The 17,274-nt window shown below is 51.6% G+C and overlaps 1 protein-coding gene across 14 annotated transcripts in view; it reads left to right on the forward strand.

Moving 5' to 3' along the window:
• Stpg1 (sperm-tail PG-rich repeat containing 1) overlaps positions 1–15,033 on the forward strand; it is a 52,729-nt gene extending 37,696 nt beyond the window's left edge. For 13 of the 14 annotated variants that reach the window (XM_017593586.3, XM_063288275.1, XM_017593587.3 and 10 more), the window contains 3 exons: positions 4,136–4,301; positions 10,865–11,055; positions 13,874–15,028. In XM_017593586.3, coding sequence (XP_017449075.1) covers positions 4,136–4,301; positions 10,865–11,055; positions 13,874–13,950 — 434 coding nt within the window. In that variant the 3' untranslated portion in view covers positions 13,951–15,028. Of the gene's footprint in view, positions 1–4,135; positions 4,302–10,864; positions 11,056–13,873 lie in introns of all 14 variants that reach the window. The other variant, NM_001025772.1, reaches the window with a different exon arrangement.
• Positions 15,034–17,274: the final 2,241 nt, after the last annotated feature.

Genomic DNA, 17,274 nt, shown 5'->3' on the forward strand with positions numbered 1-17,274 from the left:
GGTGCCCACCTCTCTACAGGGAGCCTGTTCAGAAGATGCTTGGTTGTGGAGTTGGGGTCGTGGAGGCAGAGAAAGTGCCGAACAGAGAGGATAAGGAACCCAGTGGTTCTGTGCTTGTCCGCTAAGCGGCCATCTTGGCCTTAGTCGTCTTGGCCTTCTAGGACCAGGCACAGCAGCGCTTGGACAGCAGGTGGAAAAGTGACGTCAGCAGGCCACTAACAGGGAGGGAGAGAGAAGGTGACACTGCCTCAGAGGTCACTTCACCATCTCCTAAATGGCCAGGTGCTGACTGCATTTATCTCAAAGGGAGTGTTTTGCCTGCCTGTGCCCGTAGTCCTGTACTCATTTATGGAAGAAGATACTCAGGGAGTTACAAAAACCTGTCCAGTGTCACAAGGCACTAAATAGCACACCTGAGCTCAAAGGTGCCTGATCAAACCCCCGCTTCCCTTCTGGTCCTTGGTGCCTTCTGGAACCAGGATCCAGTAACACATCTGAGCTTGCCTGTATTCCAAAAGGTGGTGGTACCCCTGGGTGCCCACACTTCCATCCCGGAGCGCTAGTCCCAGTAGATTAACTCAGAGGGCTCCAGAAGAGTCCTCATGCCCGACCTCGCCAGCCTTACCCAGCCAAGCCTGGAACTTGGGGCCCAGAACCCAGAGGAGGGGCAGGAAGGCATAGGGTGTGGAGAAAATTGCAGGGCATGTCAGATTTCAGCAAATCCAGATTAAAGCCAGAAGATCAGGCTGAAGCTGAGTAACAAAACCAGCGCTAATTAGGAGGCTCAGTGCGGCCCCTCCCCCCATCCTTGCACCATCTGCACAAAGCCCCTCCTTGTTTGTTTATACAGCAGAACAAAGCTGGAACCCTTGGGGTTTAGCCAGAGGCCCCACCACAGAGCCCTGAGACAGAGCATCCCAGTCACTAAGCCCTCTCAGAGGCTTCCAGGGTCCCCTCTAACAAAGAACGGGACCCAGCGGCTCTTCAATACAGCCGGACAGCCAGACCATTTCTTTTGTTCCGCAGAGGGCATCCACCCTCTTCTCTGTGCCCTGGAGATGATGGTGCTGACATCTTATAGCGTCAGCTGTGTTCTCCAAACCACTTTGTCAATAGAAAAGTGAAATCTGTTTAGAGCAGTCAACATCTGGGAAGACAGAAGCTGGAAGAGGGCCTTAAGTGTGAGGCCAGCGAGGGCTGTGGAGCTCTAGAGCAAAAGGCCAGACAGAACACAGCCAGATCTGCAGGGCTTTAGAAACTTGAACTATCGTCCCTCCAAGGCCACCACCACTAAACTCTGTTCCCCCTTTCCTGGATCCCACCAACTCTACTCAGTTTCTTTCCTGCCATGACCCCTCTTGGGCCCCACCTCGTCCTACCTTGATTTAGTCCTGGTCACTTAGACATGGATGTCATTATGTCACGTGTACATAGACTTTCAAGTTTCGTGTGTATGTATTCATGCATGTCTTTAAAAATATATTAGTATGTGGCACCTGTAACCCCAATGTTTGGGAGACGGAGGCAGGAGGATTGTTAGGAGTTTCTGTTTTTGAAAGTGGGTGGGGCTAGGAGATGACTCGCTTGGCAGAGTGGTTGCTCTTGTCAAGAACAGGCCCAAGGGCTTGGATTCCATCACCAAGTGAAAAAGCCCGGTGGGGAGGCAGGTTCCTCTGATGTCAGAGTTGGGGAGGCAGAAACAGGAAGATCCTTGGGGCTTTCCAGACAGCCAGTCTAGCCAAACCTAGGACTCTAGGTTCAGTAAGAGATCATGCTATGATGATGGTGATGGTGATGGTGATGGTGATGATGGTGATGATGGTGATGATGATGATGGTGATGGTGGTGGTGGTGATGATGATGATGATGGTGATGGTGGTGATGGTGGTGGTGATGGTGGTGATGATGGTGGTGGTGGTGCTGCTGCTGCTGCTGCTGCTGCTGCTGCTGCTTTGATGGTGGTGGTGATGATGATGGTGGTGGTGGTGGTGGTGCTGCTGCTGCTGCTGCTGCTGATGGTGACAGTGATGTGAAGGCTGATGAGATGGCCCAGCAGGCCAAGGTATTTGCTGTCTGGCCTGGTGACCTGAGTTCAGCTCTCAGGACTAAATGGTGGAGACCCAACTCCCTCAAGTTGTCCTCTGACCTCCACGAATGTGCTGTGGTAATCTGTAAATACACAACACACACAATAAGTAAACAAGTGAAAAGAATTGTAAAAAGCAGAGGGGGATTGAGAAGTGGAAGTCTGGCCTGCACGTGCACCAGCACACACAGGTGAGCACACACTAACACACGTGCGAGCACACACACAGATAACTGAAAGCACACCCAAACAAACAAAACTCCCAAGCCATCCACAAGTGGCTTTCCGTGTCACTGTGGAGCTTGCCTTCCCCTGCTGACCTAGTCCCTGCCGTGCTGCCTGCTCCCAGCATGCCTCGCTCCCACCTCTTCTGTTGAGTGAGTCCCCTAGTTCCCGAGTGCTGGGAAGTGTGGAGCACTGTGACAGGTGTCGGTGGCAGCCTTAGGGGGTGAGACTGCTCCCTGCTCTCCCCTCCAGCTCAGGCCAGTCTCCCCTCCTGGGAACTCTGTGGACAAACAAGTAGATTTGATTGTGGTTTCTTAAGACAAGAGCATTAGGGACTGGAGAGATGGCTCAGTGGTTAAGAGCACTGACTGCTCTTCCAGAGGTCCTGAGTTCAAATCCCAGCAACCACATGGTGGCTCACAACCATCTGTAATGAGATCTGACGCCCTCTTCTGGTGTGTCTGAAGAGAGCTACAGTGTACTCATATACATTAAATAAATAAATAAATAAATAAATAAATAAATAAATAAATGTATGTTAAAAAAAAGACAAGAACATAGGGCACCTCTAGGGTAGGGGTTCTCAGCCTTCCTGACGCTGCGACCCTTTAATACAGTTCTGCATGTCCTGGTGGCCCCAACCATTGCTACTTCATAACTGTAATTTTGCCACTTATGGGCTGTAATGTAAATACCTGTGTTTTCAGACGATCTTAGGTGACCCCTGTGAAAAGGTCATTTGACTCTCGAAGGGGCCTCGACCCACAGGTTGAGAAACACTGCTTTAGCAGGAGCTAGACTTTTTTTTCCACACAGCAGATTCTCAGTAATATCACGTAGGGGCTGAAGAGATGACACAGCGGTTAAGAGCACTTGCTGCTCTTCCAGAGGACCCAAGGTCGGCTCCTAGATTCCATCTCAGGTGGGTCACAGATCGGACCGCTCCAGGGACCCTGTGTGCCCACGTGCAAACAGAGACACCTAAAAATAACAAAGTTAAATTTTTCTTTAAAGAACCTATTGCTGGGGGGCCGAGAAGGTGGCTCCTCAGGTAGGGGTACCTGCTGTATAGACCCAAGGAGCTGAGATTAAATCCCTATTACCCGTATAAAAAGCCGAGCGTGGACACACATGCACCCAAAACTCCAGTGTTGTGACAGAGAAGTTTTGTTGGCCACCAGCCTAGTCAATGAGAGGTCTCTGTTTCAGGAAATAACGCAGAAGGTGGTAGAACAAGGGAAGGGCAGCTCTGGTCTTGTGTGCACACAGATGTGCATATGTGCACATATATACATACATACATACATGTATGCATAACAGACAAATGCAGAGGCATATAAATACATAGACACACACAGAGATACATAGACACACAGACACACATTTACACACCCTTTTCTTATTGCACGAATACAAACTGTGAAGATCGTGTTCAGCTATTAGAACCTCCCAGGAGACAGTGCAGGAGGGGGAAGTTGTGTCAGTATGGGCTGCACCAGTGTTGGGACGTCCCTAAGGTATCTGGCTGGCTGGAAGTCCTCTGGCTCGTTAATTCCTATCTCTGGGCTGCAGGGCCCCAGGTATGGTTTGAAACAGTGAGATCCAGCCAGCCAGGCTGCTCTGAGGCCCACAGGTTGAAGTGTGTTCTCCAAGTGGCAATCTGACTGTCAGCCCACACAGGCAACCTTCCCAGTTGACCCGCTGAGGTGACACTGTCACCATGTTGCTGTGAAATGCCTGTGGCACTGAGGAACTGGTGGCAGGTGCTGCTTTCCCCTGATCCAGGAAGTGTCTCATCCCATGTCCATGTTCCTCTCTGTTCAGGGCATTACGATGTCAATGAGTCCCTGGTGAGGGAGTCGCCAAAGGTCTTAGTGTCCTGCTTCAAGTCCAAAACTGGCCGTGGATTAAAACCGACTTCAACAGGCCCGGGGCCTGGTTACTACAACCCGAACGATCAAACCAAGATTCTGAGAAAATCTCATCTCCCGTGAGTCCTGCGTTTTCTTTCTCTGGTAGCTCCAGGGGACCCTTGGAGGGGCAGGGTGAGATGGCACCACTTAGCAGGACTCAGTCCCAGATGGGACGGGGTGGGGGTGGGGCACCATGGTACAGTGCCCAATTAGCCATCAGAGAGTATACGACTTTAACTGAGTAACGCCTGTGTTAGGAACATGCCTTCCCAAGCCAGTGGCAGAGTCACTAGAGGAAGGATCTTCAGCAAGGTGGAGGGATTTGCCTGAGTCTTCACAGCTCACCTCCTGCCAGAGAGACCCGTGTTTGAGGTGCCAGGCTTTTCCTGAGTCCCCCTCGAAGCTGGCTTCTCCTGGGGTCATGGTGGTTCTGCTTTTATAATGTGGAGTCTTCCCTGTGCTGGGGGGAAAGACAGGAGTGGGGACACACTCAGGAGGGGTGCTCTGAACAGGAACTGCTGGATCTGACCTTTGGCCCTTGAGCAGTATGCACCATACACTCTGAGCTCCTGTACCTTTATCTGCAGAGATGAATGGGTCTAATTCGTGTCTTCCAGGGTTGCTTTCAGAATTAAAAATTTGTCAGGCACACAAAAGGTGCACATGGTGACTTAATAATCACACAAAGTTAAAGAGAAACAGAGCTGGGTTCGTTGGTGCACACTTGTAATCCTAGCCCTTTGGAGGCTGAGGCAGGAGGATTGAGAATTCAAAATCTGTCAGGGTTATATAGCCAGCTCCTGCTTCACCAAAGCAGGGATGGGAGGCCAAGAGAGACAACCATTTGAATTTTTTTATTGTTAATTTATGTGTAGAGGGGTTTTGCCTACATGTATGCCTGTGTACCATGTCTCTGCAATACCCACGGAGGTCAGAAGAGGGCGATGGGTCCTCTGGAACTGTAGCCATAGCTGGCTGTTAGCTGCCTTGTGGGTGCTGGGATCCTAAGCCCAGTCCTCCGCAAGAACAAGTGCTCTTTGTCACTGAACCCTCTCTCCAACCTCTCTATAAGCCATTTCTTTTTTTTTTTTTCTTTTTTTTTTCTTTTGGAGCTGGGGACCGAACCCAGGGCCTTGCGCTTGTTAGGCAAGCGCTCTACCACTGAGCTAAATCCCCAACCCCTCTATAAGCCATTTCTAATGCTGCTTTCATCTAAGAGACTCAAGGGTATTCGGGGTTTAAGGCTTCCTCATGTGGCCGTAGAGCTTTTAGAACCAACCACACGGGTTGATCTTTTCACTGTCGGCGGCTTCACCTCCCATTCGATCCTGTCTTGCAGGTCCAGCCATTGGAAGGGTGACTTCAGGGTCAGGGCTGAGCGTGTGGACACCTGAGCCCCTCCACAGAGGCAAGGCAGGGGTCAGGTCCATGGCTGCTGTGGGCTAGGCTAACCCAGGCAACTGGGAGGAGGCTGGAAACATTGGGCCATAAGCCTGGGGCACGGGGCGGGAAGGCAGGGCTCTGTCAAGTCAAATCGGAGCTGGAGAAGGAACTCAGGCTCAGACAAAAGTTCCCTCTGTGATTCTGCATGCTCCTTCCCAGAGGACTAGGATGGCTAGTCCCTCTCTAAAGGTCAGAGACTCATGCTCTCAGGCTGGCTTGAGCTGCCTCTGCACACAAACTGTTCCTTGGTCTGTCAGGGGTGGGGGTGGGGCAGCCTGTTGCAGTAAGGGGCAGGCTTGTGGGCAGAGGACTGTCCCCTATGGAGGCTCCCTGCCTGCCTTGCCTCATTGCTGAGGACTTCTCTGCTGTGGCTCCCGGGAAGCTGAGTGAAGCAGAACTTGGAAACAGTTCTTACTTTCTTCCCAGTTGGCCCATAAAAGCCATGCAAATTTATGGGGACCATGTGGTGTTTTGATGCATTACCTAATGTTCAAACTGGGAGAGGCGTCTGCTGCCTCAGACATCTGGATCTTACTCACTACAGCTGAGATTATGCTGGACCCTGCGGAAGTAGGGTGCAGCCGCCATTTGGCACAGTGGCTCAAACCCGCAGCCCGGGTCTGGAAGCTTTAATGAGGAGGACCTACCCCTGAGCTCTCTGAATGGCAGCCGTAGGGCAGTGCCACACGTGAGGCGGCCACTTGTGCCTCATGAGATGTGGCCAAGGAACGTGTGGGTGTTCTCGTCCTTGACTCAAAGCTAAGAGGATTTGTTACACAGTTTGTCTCAGCTTGTGAAGCGAGAGCTGGACAGTGGTGGCGCACGCCTTTCTTTCTTTCTTTCTTTTTTTTTTTTTTTTTTGCTTCTTTTTTTCCGGAGCTGGGGACCGAACCTAGGGCCTTGCGCTTCCTAAGTGCACGCCTTTCATCCCAGCACTCTGGAGGCTGAGGCATTTGGATCTCTGAGTTCGAGGCCAGCCTGATCTACAGAGTGAGTTCTAGGACAGCCAGGGCTACACAGAGAAACCCTGTCTCTAAAAGCAGGTGTCAGCCAGGGTTTCACTTCTCGAATTCCTCAGTACCTGGGGATGTGACTCAGTGAGGCAGGGCAAGAGCCTTTGAATGGGGTCCTTCTAGGCCCTCCCCCCCAACCCCCCCCCCCCCCCCCCGATGCCAAGCAGAGGAACACCTGGAGACTCCTCTCTGACCACTTCCTGGATTCTCTAAGTCACCAGCTTTGCACAGTATGCTGTCCCGTCAAGGGTAGCTCCAGAGAATCAAGCCCCTTGGCCAGGCTCCAGTTCAGTAATTATGCTCAGGCCCACCTCAGGTTCCCTGGGGAACGGGGATTGTCATTCACTGTGGGATGCCTCTTCCCAGGCAGCTATCTGTCACTGCTACCCTACCCTGCCGAACAGATACCGCATTCCACCCAGAGGCAATCACTCTCCCTTTAATGTGGAGAAGAATTGTGAGAAATTGCCCCTTTATCCTTCCCAAACCTGGGAATCCCTGAGGCAGAGAACCTGTGTCTGGGAGTGTCCCAGGGGTCCTAGGTGCCTTCTACAAGTGACCTGCTGTGACCTTGAAGACATCCATTATCTCTGAGCCATTGACAAAGGGGTCCCTGGGAAACCAGAGTGTGCTTAGTCCTGCTGTGGCTCCTGGGAGAGTTTAATAGATGTTTTCATTCATTACTAAGTCAAAACCCATCAAAGGCTGGTCACACAGCATTGCTGGCCATCCTGGGCGTGGCCACTGAATCTCAGCGATTTCACAACTGCTCCTCACCACCAGGAGCGAGCTGTGGGGGGGAGCCAGGAGGGGGAATCTGGTGTCTGGACTCCATCACCTTCGTCCCACCCCCCTACCACCACCACCAGGGTTTCAGACATAGGAGAAGACGACAGTACCTGCCTTCATCTCTCTATCCCACCATCATTTCTAGGTTGTTCTCTCGTTTCTTACCATTCTCCCTGCAACTACCCCTCACAGGCCCAATGCGAAGTTAAAGGGAGCTCTCTTATTAATGGCTTTTCAGTCACGTTTGCCTCCTAGAAAGATCTAGAATAACACTGCTTCCATCCTGGCCTTTGCTCATGCTTCTCCTTCCTGTAGGAACAGCCAGCTCTATCCAATCTGCACGCGTGCACGCACGCACGCGCACATACACACACACACACACACACACACGCACACACGCACACATGCACTCATACACACACAGAAACACAGACACATAGACACATACAGACACAGATACATAGACACACACACGCACACACACACTCATACCCACACACATACACACATATACACACACATACATGCGCATACATATATACATATACACACATACATACACAATACTCATATGTACACACGTACACACATATAAACACCTGTACACAGAGACACATACACACAGACACATAGACACATACACCCAACCCACACACATACATATATATGCCCACCCATGCACACGCATATACACATATACATACATAACCCCACACACATAGACACATACACATTTATACACACAGAGACAAAATCGCAGACATACACACACACACCTACACAAGCACACTCACACCCATCTGTGCGTGCACACACACATATATACACACACACGTGTGCGCGCGCACACACACACACACACACACACTCCCACTGTGCTTGCTTGCTTCTTGCCTCATGCTGTAGAGATGACTTTGCCCTTATTCAACTTCGAGGCGCCCAGCCCCATGCTGAACTACAGAGAAAAGTCGGGTGTGGGGATAAGAAGGTAATGGAGCCCAGACATCAGGGAAGGGCTGAGGCTGGCTGCTCCCTCTACCACGTCCACCCCTGTGTGGCTGTTGCTGGAGTGCCCTTCCTCCCCTCCCTACCTGAAGGGTTCCTGCTGACCTCTTCCTGAGCGCAGGTTTGGATCCCCTCATAGGAATCACCTCTGCCCTCCTGTTTCCATAAGAGCTTCACAATATAGCCCAGGCTGCCCCTCCCCTGCCTCAGGTTTGTGGTAATCCTCCTGTTTCAGCTACCCAAGTGCTGGGATTGTGGGCATGTGTGTGGTCAGGACTTTTACGTTTCCCTTTCTAGCAGTTTCTGTTCAGCACAGGAGTGAAAGTTGTTGCTCCTAGTGCGTGGCCTGAGGTGGTCACTTCCTCAAGAACATGAGCAGGAAAGTGGACGTTCAAGCCACAACTGTAGACTACCCAGCCCTCAAGATCAGTGTCTAGTCAGAGAAGCCTAGACTCCTAAGTGTGCCTGACCAGAGCACCCTGCTGGTGCTCGCCAGAGAGCCTGGCATTCTGCTGAGGAAACGGGGCGTCCCTAGTACTCTGAGGGGGCAGGGCGTCCCTAGTACTCTGAGAGGGGGAAGGGTATCTATCCCTAGTACTCCAAGAGGTGCAGGAAGGGGCCAGTCCAACCAAATGTGCAGGTATGTGATGTGGGCTCAGCCTGCATCAGTCTCTGGCAAGCAAACACCTCCTAGTCTTCCCTGGATGGGGACTCTTGGGCTTGGGGTGCTCCAGACTGATGAACAACTTCATCTGGTAGTTGGCTTGTTCCAGATCTGACTTCCAGGAGTCAGGTCTGTCTCAAAATACAGCCACTTAAACACACATCCATGAAATTTCTCAGGGTGCCTTGGGGAAGGGGTCACAGCCAGAACAGGGGTGAAGTAACATTTACTGATACAGAGAAAGGTTCTTGACCAGACCCTAAAGCCAGGTCTTCCTTGTGAAGCTGATAGGTACCTATTACCTCCTTCCCGTGGATATCTCTTGTTCTAATATAAACATTCAAGCCAGCGGTTACAGAGGTCAAACCTCAGGTAGAGTGAGGTGGCCTACCATGGCCTCCCTAACAGTGGGCAATTCCCCACACGGCAGAGCGGCCCTAGTGTGAGTGCTGACTACACACTGGCTCATTGGGAGATGCTTCACACACCTACCTTCTCTGTTGTTTTTATGGCTCCCCTACAAAGAGCAGGGGTTCTCCCTTCCTGATTCAGATATAGGTCTTTGTATGACCCCACAGCCAGTCAGTAGCACGACTAGAATTCGTACTCCTTGTGGGTGACCCTGAAACCTAGACACCTCTGTCATGGCGCGTCTCCAAATCCTGGGACTAAAGGACCAGTTCTACAAAACCACGTCCCAGTAACGGGCTCTGACTGTACATACTGTACTGTGTCTGTCTCTCTGCACATCAGCTCCCTTAGCAAGCCGTCAGTGTCCTGGCTCACTGGAGTTGAGAAGGTAGATGCCGGAAGTCAGCAGGGTCTTGGGAGCCAGATCTTCCGCACTGCTTTCTGGCATGGTGTCCCTTTCAGGAGAAACGTCAGGTGTGAGGTGTTCCCTTTGTACAGTGGCTTGACTCCCCAGAGGATCCCAGGACACCTGGTAACCTTTATACTGTAGGTTGCGGTGCGAGAACAGTTGTCAAAGGCTCTCTAGTCCAACTCCACCAGCTTATAAATGCTTCCAGGATTGTCACGTGGGCTTGGACTCCAGCAGGGGCCGTTTAGCTTTATTTAATGACTTCCCTTTCCCAAAGGAAAGATGACAGTCTGAAACAGTTACAATACAAGCAGCGAGTGTCTTGTTCTAGATTCCCAGCCCCGTGCCTTTCCACTCCAGTCTACAGTCTGCAGCCTTAAGGGACAACGAGCTAGCAGGGTTCTGGAATGTCGAGAAATCTGCCAGTTGTGGACCAATGACTCCCTGGAAGGAAAGATGGGGGTTCCTGGTACCTGGCTATGCAGACATCACTAGTGGCTCATCAAAGCCTCTTTTCACCCAGGAATCAGTTCTCAGAGCTCCTGCCAGACTAGCAGTTAAGCCCAGACAGCACATACAATCAGTGCTACCTGGGTTTCCCGATGTGCTCAGCAACAGATGTCTGGGACAGAGATGTGTCTGTGCTCTCACCACCCCAGGACCATGGTTTAGATACTACACCTCATTGAACCCAGGCAAGCCTGTGTGGTTTGGTTACCATTATACAGATGAGGAAACTGAGGCCCAGAGGTCCTAGGCTCATAAGCAACTGAGCTAGGATATTGCCCAAGGTGAGCCCCTCACAGACCCTTGGGGGAGCCCTGGCGTTGCCTGTGCTTTATAGACATTAACTTTCCCCCCGCGAGGCTGCTGTGGTGACATCTTCCCATTTTGTCTTTTCCAAAGGAAAACCACACTCCTGAACTTTTCTGCCCAACCACTGCCTCTACCCGAAAAGCCACCTCTGCCTGGTCCTGGTCAGTACGAGATCGTGAACTACCAGGGGCCTCCCAAGCACTTTATCTCCACGGCATCGTTTGTGTCCAACACCAGCCGGTGGCCAGTGAAGTCATCCAAGCCAACCCTTCCCGGCCCAGGTCAGAGAACTGAGAACCCAACTCTTTCCACAACAGTGTGCTGTTCTGAGGCCATCAGATGCCACCCGTTTATGGGCTATTTGCTAAACAGTTCCAAGGGAGAGGTGGGCTTAGCAGGCCATTGGCTCACAGTTCAGAATACTAGAATGTTTTGTTTCTGAACAGAAAGGGGGCTTTGGATTTAAAACCATGGCTGGGGATGTGAAAGAGTTCAGAGCTCCTGGTTGGTGGTGACTGTGCTGCTAAGGTGTGCACCTCCCAGCCCTCCCCTGCCCTCTCCCCTCTCCTCCCCTCTCCTCCTCTCTTCTCTTCTCTCCGCTCCTTTTAGTGTGTGTGTGTGTGTGTGTGTGTGTGTGTGTGTGTGTGTGTGTGTGTGTGACAAACACGCATACGTGCACTCTTGTGCCATGACCTGTATGGATGTCAGAGGACAACCTGTGGACTCCGGGGATTGGACTCAGGCTGTCAGGCTTGGCAATAAGTGAATGAGTCATCTCAAAAGCTATTTTATTTTTTGGACACAAGGTCTCTCCCTGAAGCCAAAGCACATTGATTCTACTAGGCAGCTGACCAGTGAGCTTCAGGGATCTGCCTGTCTTTGGGCCACCAGTGTTAGGTGACACGCGCACGCCCGTGACCCTGGCTTTCCCCATGGGCTCCAGGGAGCTAAGGTCCATGCTTGTACAGCAGTTACTTGACTGAGCCATCGCTCGAGCCCCAGACATTGTTTTAAAAGGAAGTGGTCACAGCATTTATAAAGTTCTCAGAAAACGTCTTATTCTTAAAGATATTTAAGCCTCTAGTCTAGACTGGCCAAGGAATTTTAAAGACAGGTAAGGCCTGAAAGGTAAGCTGCCTCCTGCTTGGGACATTTGTGGTGGGCTTAAGTCTCCAGGTGGGGTCTCGTCTTAGGGTTTCATTGCTGGGAAGGGGCACCATGACCAAGGCAACTCTTATAAAGGAAAACATTTAAACAGGACTGGCTTACGGTTTCAGAGGTTCAGCCCATTATCATCATGGTGGGAAGTAGGCAGCACGCAGGCAGAGAGGGTGCTGGAGGAGCTGAGAGTTCTACATCTTGATCTGAAAGCAGCCAGGAAGAGCCTCCGATTCCACCCTGGCTGGAGCTTGAGCATAGGAGACCTTTAAGCCCGCCTACACAGTGACACACGTCCTCCAAGGAGGCCACACCCACTCCAGTAAGGCCACACCTCCTAATAGTGCCCATCCCTATGGCCAAGTTTTGAAACAGATGAATCTATGGAGGCCAAACATACTCAAACCACCACAGGTCTCCTGCTGCTGTATCTTGTTTGCGACAGACACCAGAGCCGGTCTGATGGAGTGGCTCTCTGATGCCACGTAGCTCCTTCCTTCCCTACCCATGAGCTGAGGGTAGATCTCCCTGACAGTTAGCATCCTGAGGGGTCCATTCCACCAAGATGGGCAGGTTCCTATCCCCAGAGATTCCACCCTGCAATCCACAGTGATGGGTGGTCTCTGGGCTCCTCCACCTGTCTGCCGCTCTCTAAAGCACCCCTTACCTCTCTCTGACAATGGCAAGAGCTGTTGGCATGTGCAATGTGCGTGTGCACAGGGACAGGAAGGCAGAATGATCATGGCAGCCACCTTGTCTTTCACACTCGCCTTTTGGTAAGCACTGATGGGCATTACCCTGGAGGGTATGTGGTCAGGCCAGGAGAACAGCGTCTAACACAGGAGCTCTGGAGGCCCAGGGATGGTTGGGACTCCGTGTCAAGCTGTTTTTCCGGGTCCTCTTGGAATAGTGTCTGAGAAGGCTGCATGGACTCCTGAAGCATGGACCCAACAGGCCACTCCTCCTGCTGTAGTCACCTCCGCGTTACAATATCCCAAGAGTATGCTGGGGGGACGAACATACGTGCCTCTAGCAGGCATGGGTCTGCCTGGACCCACGACCTCCCCTCTGTAGCTTCCTGAGAAGACATGGGAGAGATTCTGGTCCTGTGCCTCAGAAGACTTGTTTACTAGAGACATATGTCCATGGTGGCCATAGCTTTCAGTTTCCTGGAAATGTTTGAACTAACACAAAACTCTACCGACTTAAGCCCTCTGTTCTTTGAGAGTACCGTTTTACCTCAAGTGTCCATTTTACATTTTCTAGAAAGTGATCTTGTAGATAAAGTTGATTCTGTTAAGGAAGTATAGGGCTGGAGAGATGGCTCAGTGGTTAAGAGCACTGACTGCTCTTCCAGAGGTCCTGAGTTCAATTCCCAACAACCACATGGTGGCTCACAACCATCTGTAATGGGATCTGATGCCCTCTTCTGCTGTGTCTGAGGACAGTTACAGTGTACTTATATATAATAAATGGATAAATCTTTTTTAAAAAAAGATGAAAAAGAAAATATAAAGAGTTGAAGAATGCCAGAAGCCACAGTCCAGAGGCCAGTCTCGGCTAGCTGAGAGCCATGTCCCAGGGCTGGGGAGATGGCTCGGCAGGTCAGGTGCTTACTGTATGAGAACGAGGACTGGGCTCGAATCCCCAGCACCCACGCAAGAGCCAAAGTCAATGGTGTGCGCCTATGACCAAGGATGGAGACAGATGGAGCTGAAGTTTTGATGAGAGACCTTCTCTCAAAATAAACAAAAGAAGGAAGACATCCGAAGGTGACCTCTGCCCCTACCCTTTACAAATAAGAGCCAGGCAACACAAGGCCAGTTGCTTCCCCTCTCTGTCCCTCGACACCTAGGCGCAGGGTGAGGGAGCCCTTCGCAGCTCGGATCCGCCCTTCCAGTCACCTCTCTCTTTTGATGCTGTTTCTTTCTCTCCCTTCAGCCTCATACAAGCCAGAGATTCCGGGGAAGCAGTCCTTCCTCTACAATGAAGACAATAAATGGATTCCTGCAGTGTAGTGATGACACAGGGGCAGAGCGGGAGAAAGAGGCTCAGCCCACCAGGCCTCCTGACCCCGCTCCCCAGGACACCTATCAAGAGAACATGCCTTCCCTCTACGTCACCCAGCCCAGGGTCACATCCTGTCTGGAGCTGCCTTCTGGAGACTGGCCACCCCTGTGACCCCCCATGGTCCCCCTGACTCACCCCAAGCAGAGCTCTCTGGCTACCTCCGTGTCAACCTTCAAGCTGGTTCTGATGACCCTCCTTCCCAGAGATAAGGACTCTTGGGGCATTGACTCTAATGTGGAGTCCCAGTGCCCTGCTAAGGCGGCCTGCGGTAAATTAGAAGCAAGTCATCCAGCTTGTCCTTGTCTTCTGGGTGGCAAGAAGGCTCAGAGGTGCCTGCAGCAGAGGCACGGGGATATTCCCTGGACACCCCCGCCCTCAGCCGTGCCTTGCCATTACCCAGCAAGAACATGGAAACTAGTCATGAGCCACTCATCACACCGCGGACTCACAGACTCTGGAGTCATCAGCAGGCAAGGCAGAACGTCTACCTGGAGCTAGAGGCCTGGAACCACAGTCCCCAGGGCTGGGAGGACCTCTGGGTCTCCTGTCTTCGTGTTCTCACCTCCTCAACATTGCCTCTGCCTGGTCTCTGCCGCCTTCCTGCCTTCCTACTCTGTTTCTGAGTAGGCATCAGTTACCAAGTTGGACGGTGTCCCTGACAGACCGTAGCTTGCCTCAAGTGGCTAAAGGGAGAGCTGACCAAGAACGGAGATGAAATTTGCCCCTTACCTCTCCCGTTCTCTTCACCTCTTACACCCTTTCCTATTCCGGACATTGATAACTTCTGCCACTTTCCTAAATGGGATCCTCACAGGTTCCACCTCCCTCCTCCAGCCCCCTGATTCCCTTCCACAACACCTGCCTGGGCGTCTCTCTTCCCAAGGCCCCTTCCTTGACATTTTCTGGGAACTCTGCCTCCTGGGCTTCCCATCTGGACTGGCGGGGGTGGGGTGGGGGGAGGACATGAGAAAGAGGGAGGGAAGGGGTAGAGAAACATATTCAATTAAATGAAATTCTTGCTTCTCACAGAAGCTGTGCTCTTTGTGATCTTCAGATTCCCGAAAGCCAGGGGATTGGAATGGCAAGGTAGCCTGGTCTACTCTGGGAAGCTTAAGGGATTCTGACCTTGGGCTCCTGCTCTGATCCTTGGCTCTCCTCTGTGGGCAGAACTCAGTTGGAACCAGGACTTCAAAGTCTACACCTTCAGGTCTTCTGGTGTGTGGGTGGAATTGGTCAGGCATGAGCTGAGTCACCTAACGTGCTAGCATCCAGCACATTAATGGGTGTCGGAGTCACGGGAGTTTTGTTTTTGGTTCTTTTTTTTTTTTTTTTTTTTTTTTCCGGAGCTGGGGACCGAACCCAGGGCCTTGCGCTCCCTAGGCAAGCGCTCTACCACTGAGCCAAATCCCCAACCCCGTCACGGGAGTTTTAAGACTGTTTTGTTTCGTTTCCGTTTTTTGGACATGATATCTCTAAGGATGGCTGCAGTTGACTGTAAAATTTATTAAAGAGGAGACTCTTGGGTGGGCCCTCTATTTCCATTTTAGATGTTCTAGACCGTTCAGAGCTGACATTCAGAACTTGAAGATGCCTGTGTGCCTGGCCACAGATTCTCAACCACAGGGCCAGATCCAAAGTGATCCAGGTCAGGGGATCCCATCCAGGCCCCTCTGACCCAGGCTTAGCACATGGAGTGTCCTGGTCCTGGGAATGTTGAGTGGAGGGTCCTACAGGAAATCGTGTCAGGCCTCTTCAGACATCATGAAGCTCCACCGAGCGATTATTGTCTCTCCAAGTAGACAAGGAAACAGGCCACTCTGAGGGGGTGAGAGGGCCAGCTGACCAGACCTGCCAGAATTCACCATTGCTGCCGAGGCTGGGCTGAGGCCCTAAGCTCAGATGGTCCATGTAATGGTCTTTAGACACTCAAATGTCCTAGGCTCCTCAGGATTCTGACTCAACCCTCAGACGGATGATAGGTTCATCTAGGAGCAGAAAGAGGTTCCACACCAAGATCACGCTAAGCTTGAATCTCAAACTTCTGATTTAATTGATTTGGGGCATGGGATCAGTTACTTTTCTCGTCACTTGACAAGACTGTCTGACAGAGGTAACTTGTAGGAGGAAGGGTGAATCTTGGCTCAGAGTGTGAGGGTACAGCGCCCCCACCCCTGTGGTGGGGACCGTGGTGGGGGTCGGGACAGCTCAGGATGTGTTAGCAGGAGTGAATTAAGCTAAGAACGCTAAGGATGGCACAGGAAGCAGAGAGGTGGGAATGCTGGCACCAGCTGGCTTTCTCCTTCCTCCTCATTCCATCTGGTCCCCCGTCCATGAGATGGTGCCATCCACACTGAGGCTGAGTCTTCTGTCCAAGCCTCACAGACACTCCCAGCCTCAAATCCAGACGCTGTTATTAAAGTTCTTTTTTCTTTTTTGTATTTGGTTTTTTGTTTTTTGTTTTTTGTTTTTTTTTAATACAACGCCTCCCTCTGTTGTCCAACTGTCCTTGAACTCCAGAGCCTCTTGGCTTTAGCATCCCGAGTGCTGGGATCACAGCCATGCAGCAGCAGGCTGACCTATAAAGTCCTGTGTGGGACCGGGCTGGGGCTAGCCAGACTGGGATGCACAGCTCTCTTATCAAAGTGCTTCCCAAATGATAATGCACAGGCAAGCCCCTCAGTTATCGGGTTAGAATACAGACGTCACAGGCCTGGGGCGGGGCACTTATGCATGCCCCAGGTGACATCAATCCTGCAGAGCTCAGAGTAGCTGCATCTGATACACACTCCGTTCTTCATCTTGCTTCTTTCACGTGTTCATCAGACTTTTCGTTAATTTCCCTCCTTCCCTCTCCCCATTCCTTTCTCCCCTCTCTCCTCCTGTGCTAGCTAGTTTTCTGTCAACTTGACACAAGCTAGAGTCATTTGAAAGTCCAGAACCTGGGGTTGGGGATTTAGCTCAGTGGTAGAGCGCTTGCCTAGGAAGCGCAAGGCCCTGGGTTCGGTCCCCAGCTCCGAAAAAAAAGAACCAAAAAAAAAAAAAGAAAGTCTGAGAAAATGCTTCCATAAAAATCAGGCTGCAGGCAAGCCTGCAGGGGATTTTCTTAATTAGTGATGTGGGAAGGTCCAGCCCAGTGTGGGTGGGGCCGTCCCTGAGCTGGTCATCCTGAGTTCTATAAGGAAACAAAGTGAGCAAGCCGCGGCGAGCAAGCCAGTAAGCAGCACGCCTCCATGGCCTCTGCATCAGCTCCTGCCTCCAGGTTCCTACCCTGT

This window comes from Rattus norvegicus, chromosome 5 (assembly GCF_036323735.1).
Source record: "Rattus norvegicus strain BN/NHsdMcwi chromosome 5, GRCr8, whole genome shotgun sequence".
Lineage (NCBI taxonomy): Eukaryota > Metazoa > Chordata > Mammalia > Rodentia > Muridae > Rattus > Rattus norvegicus.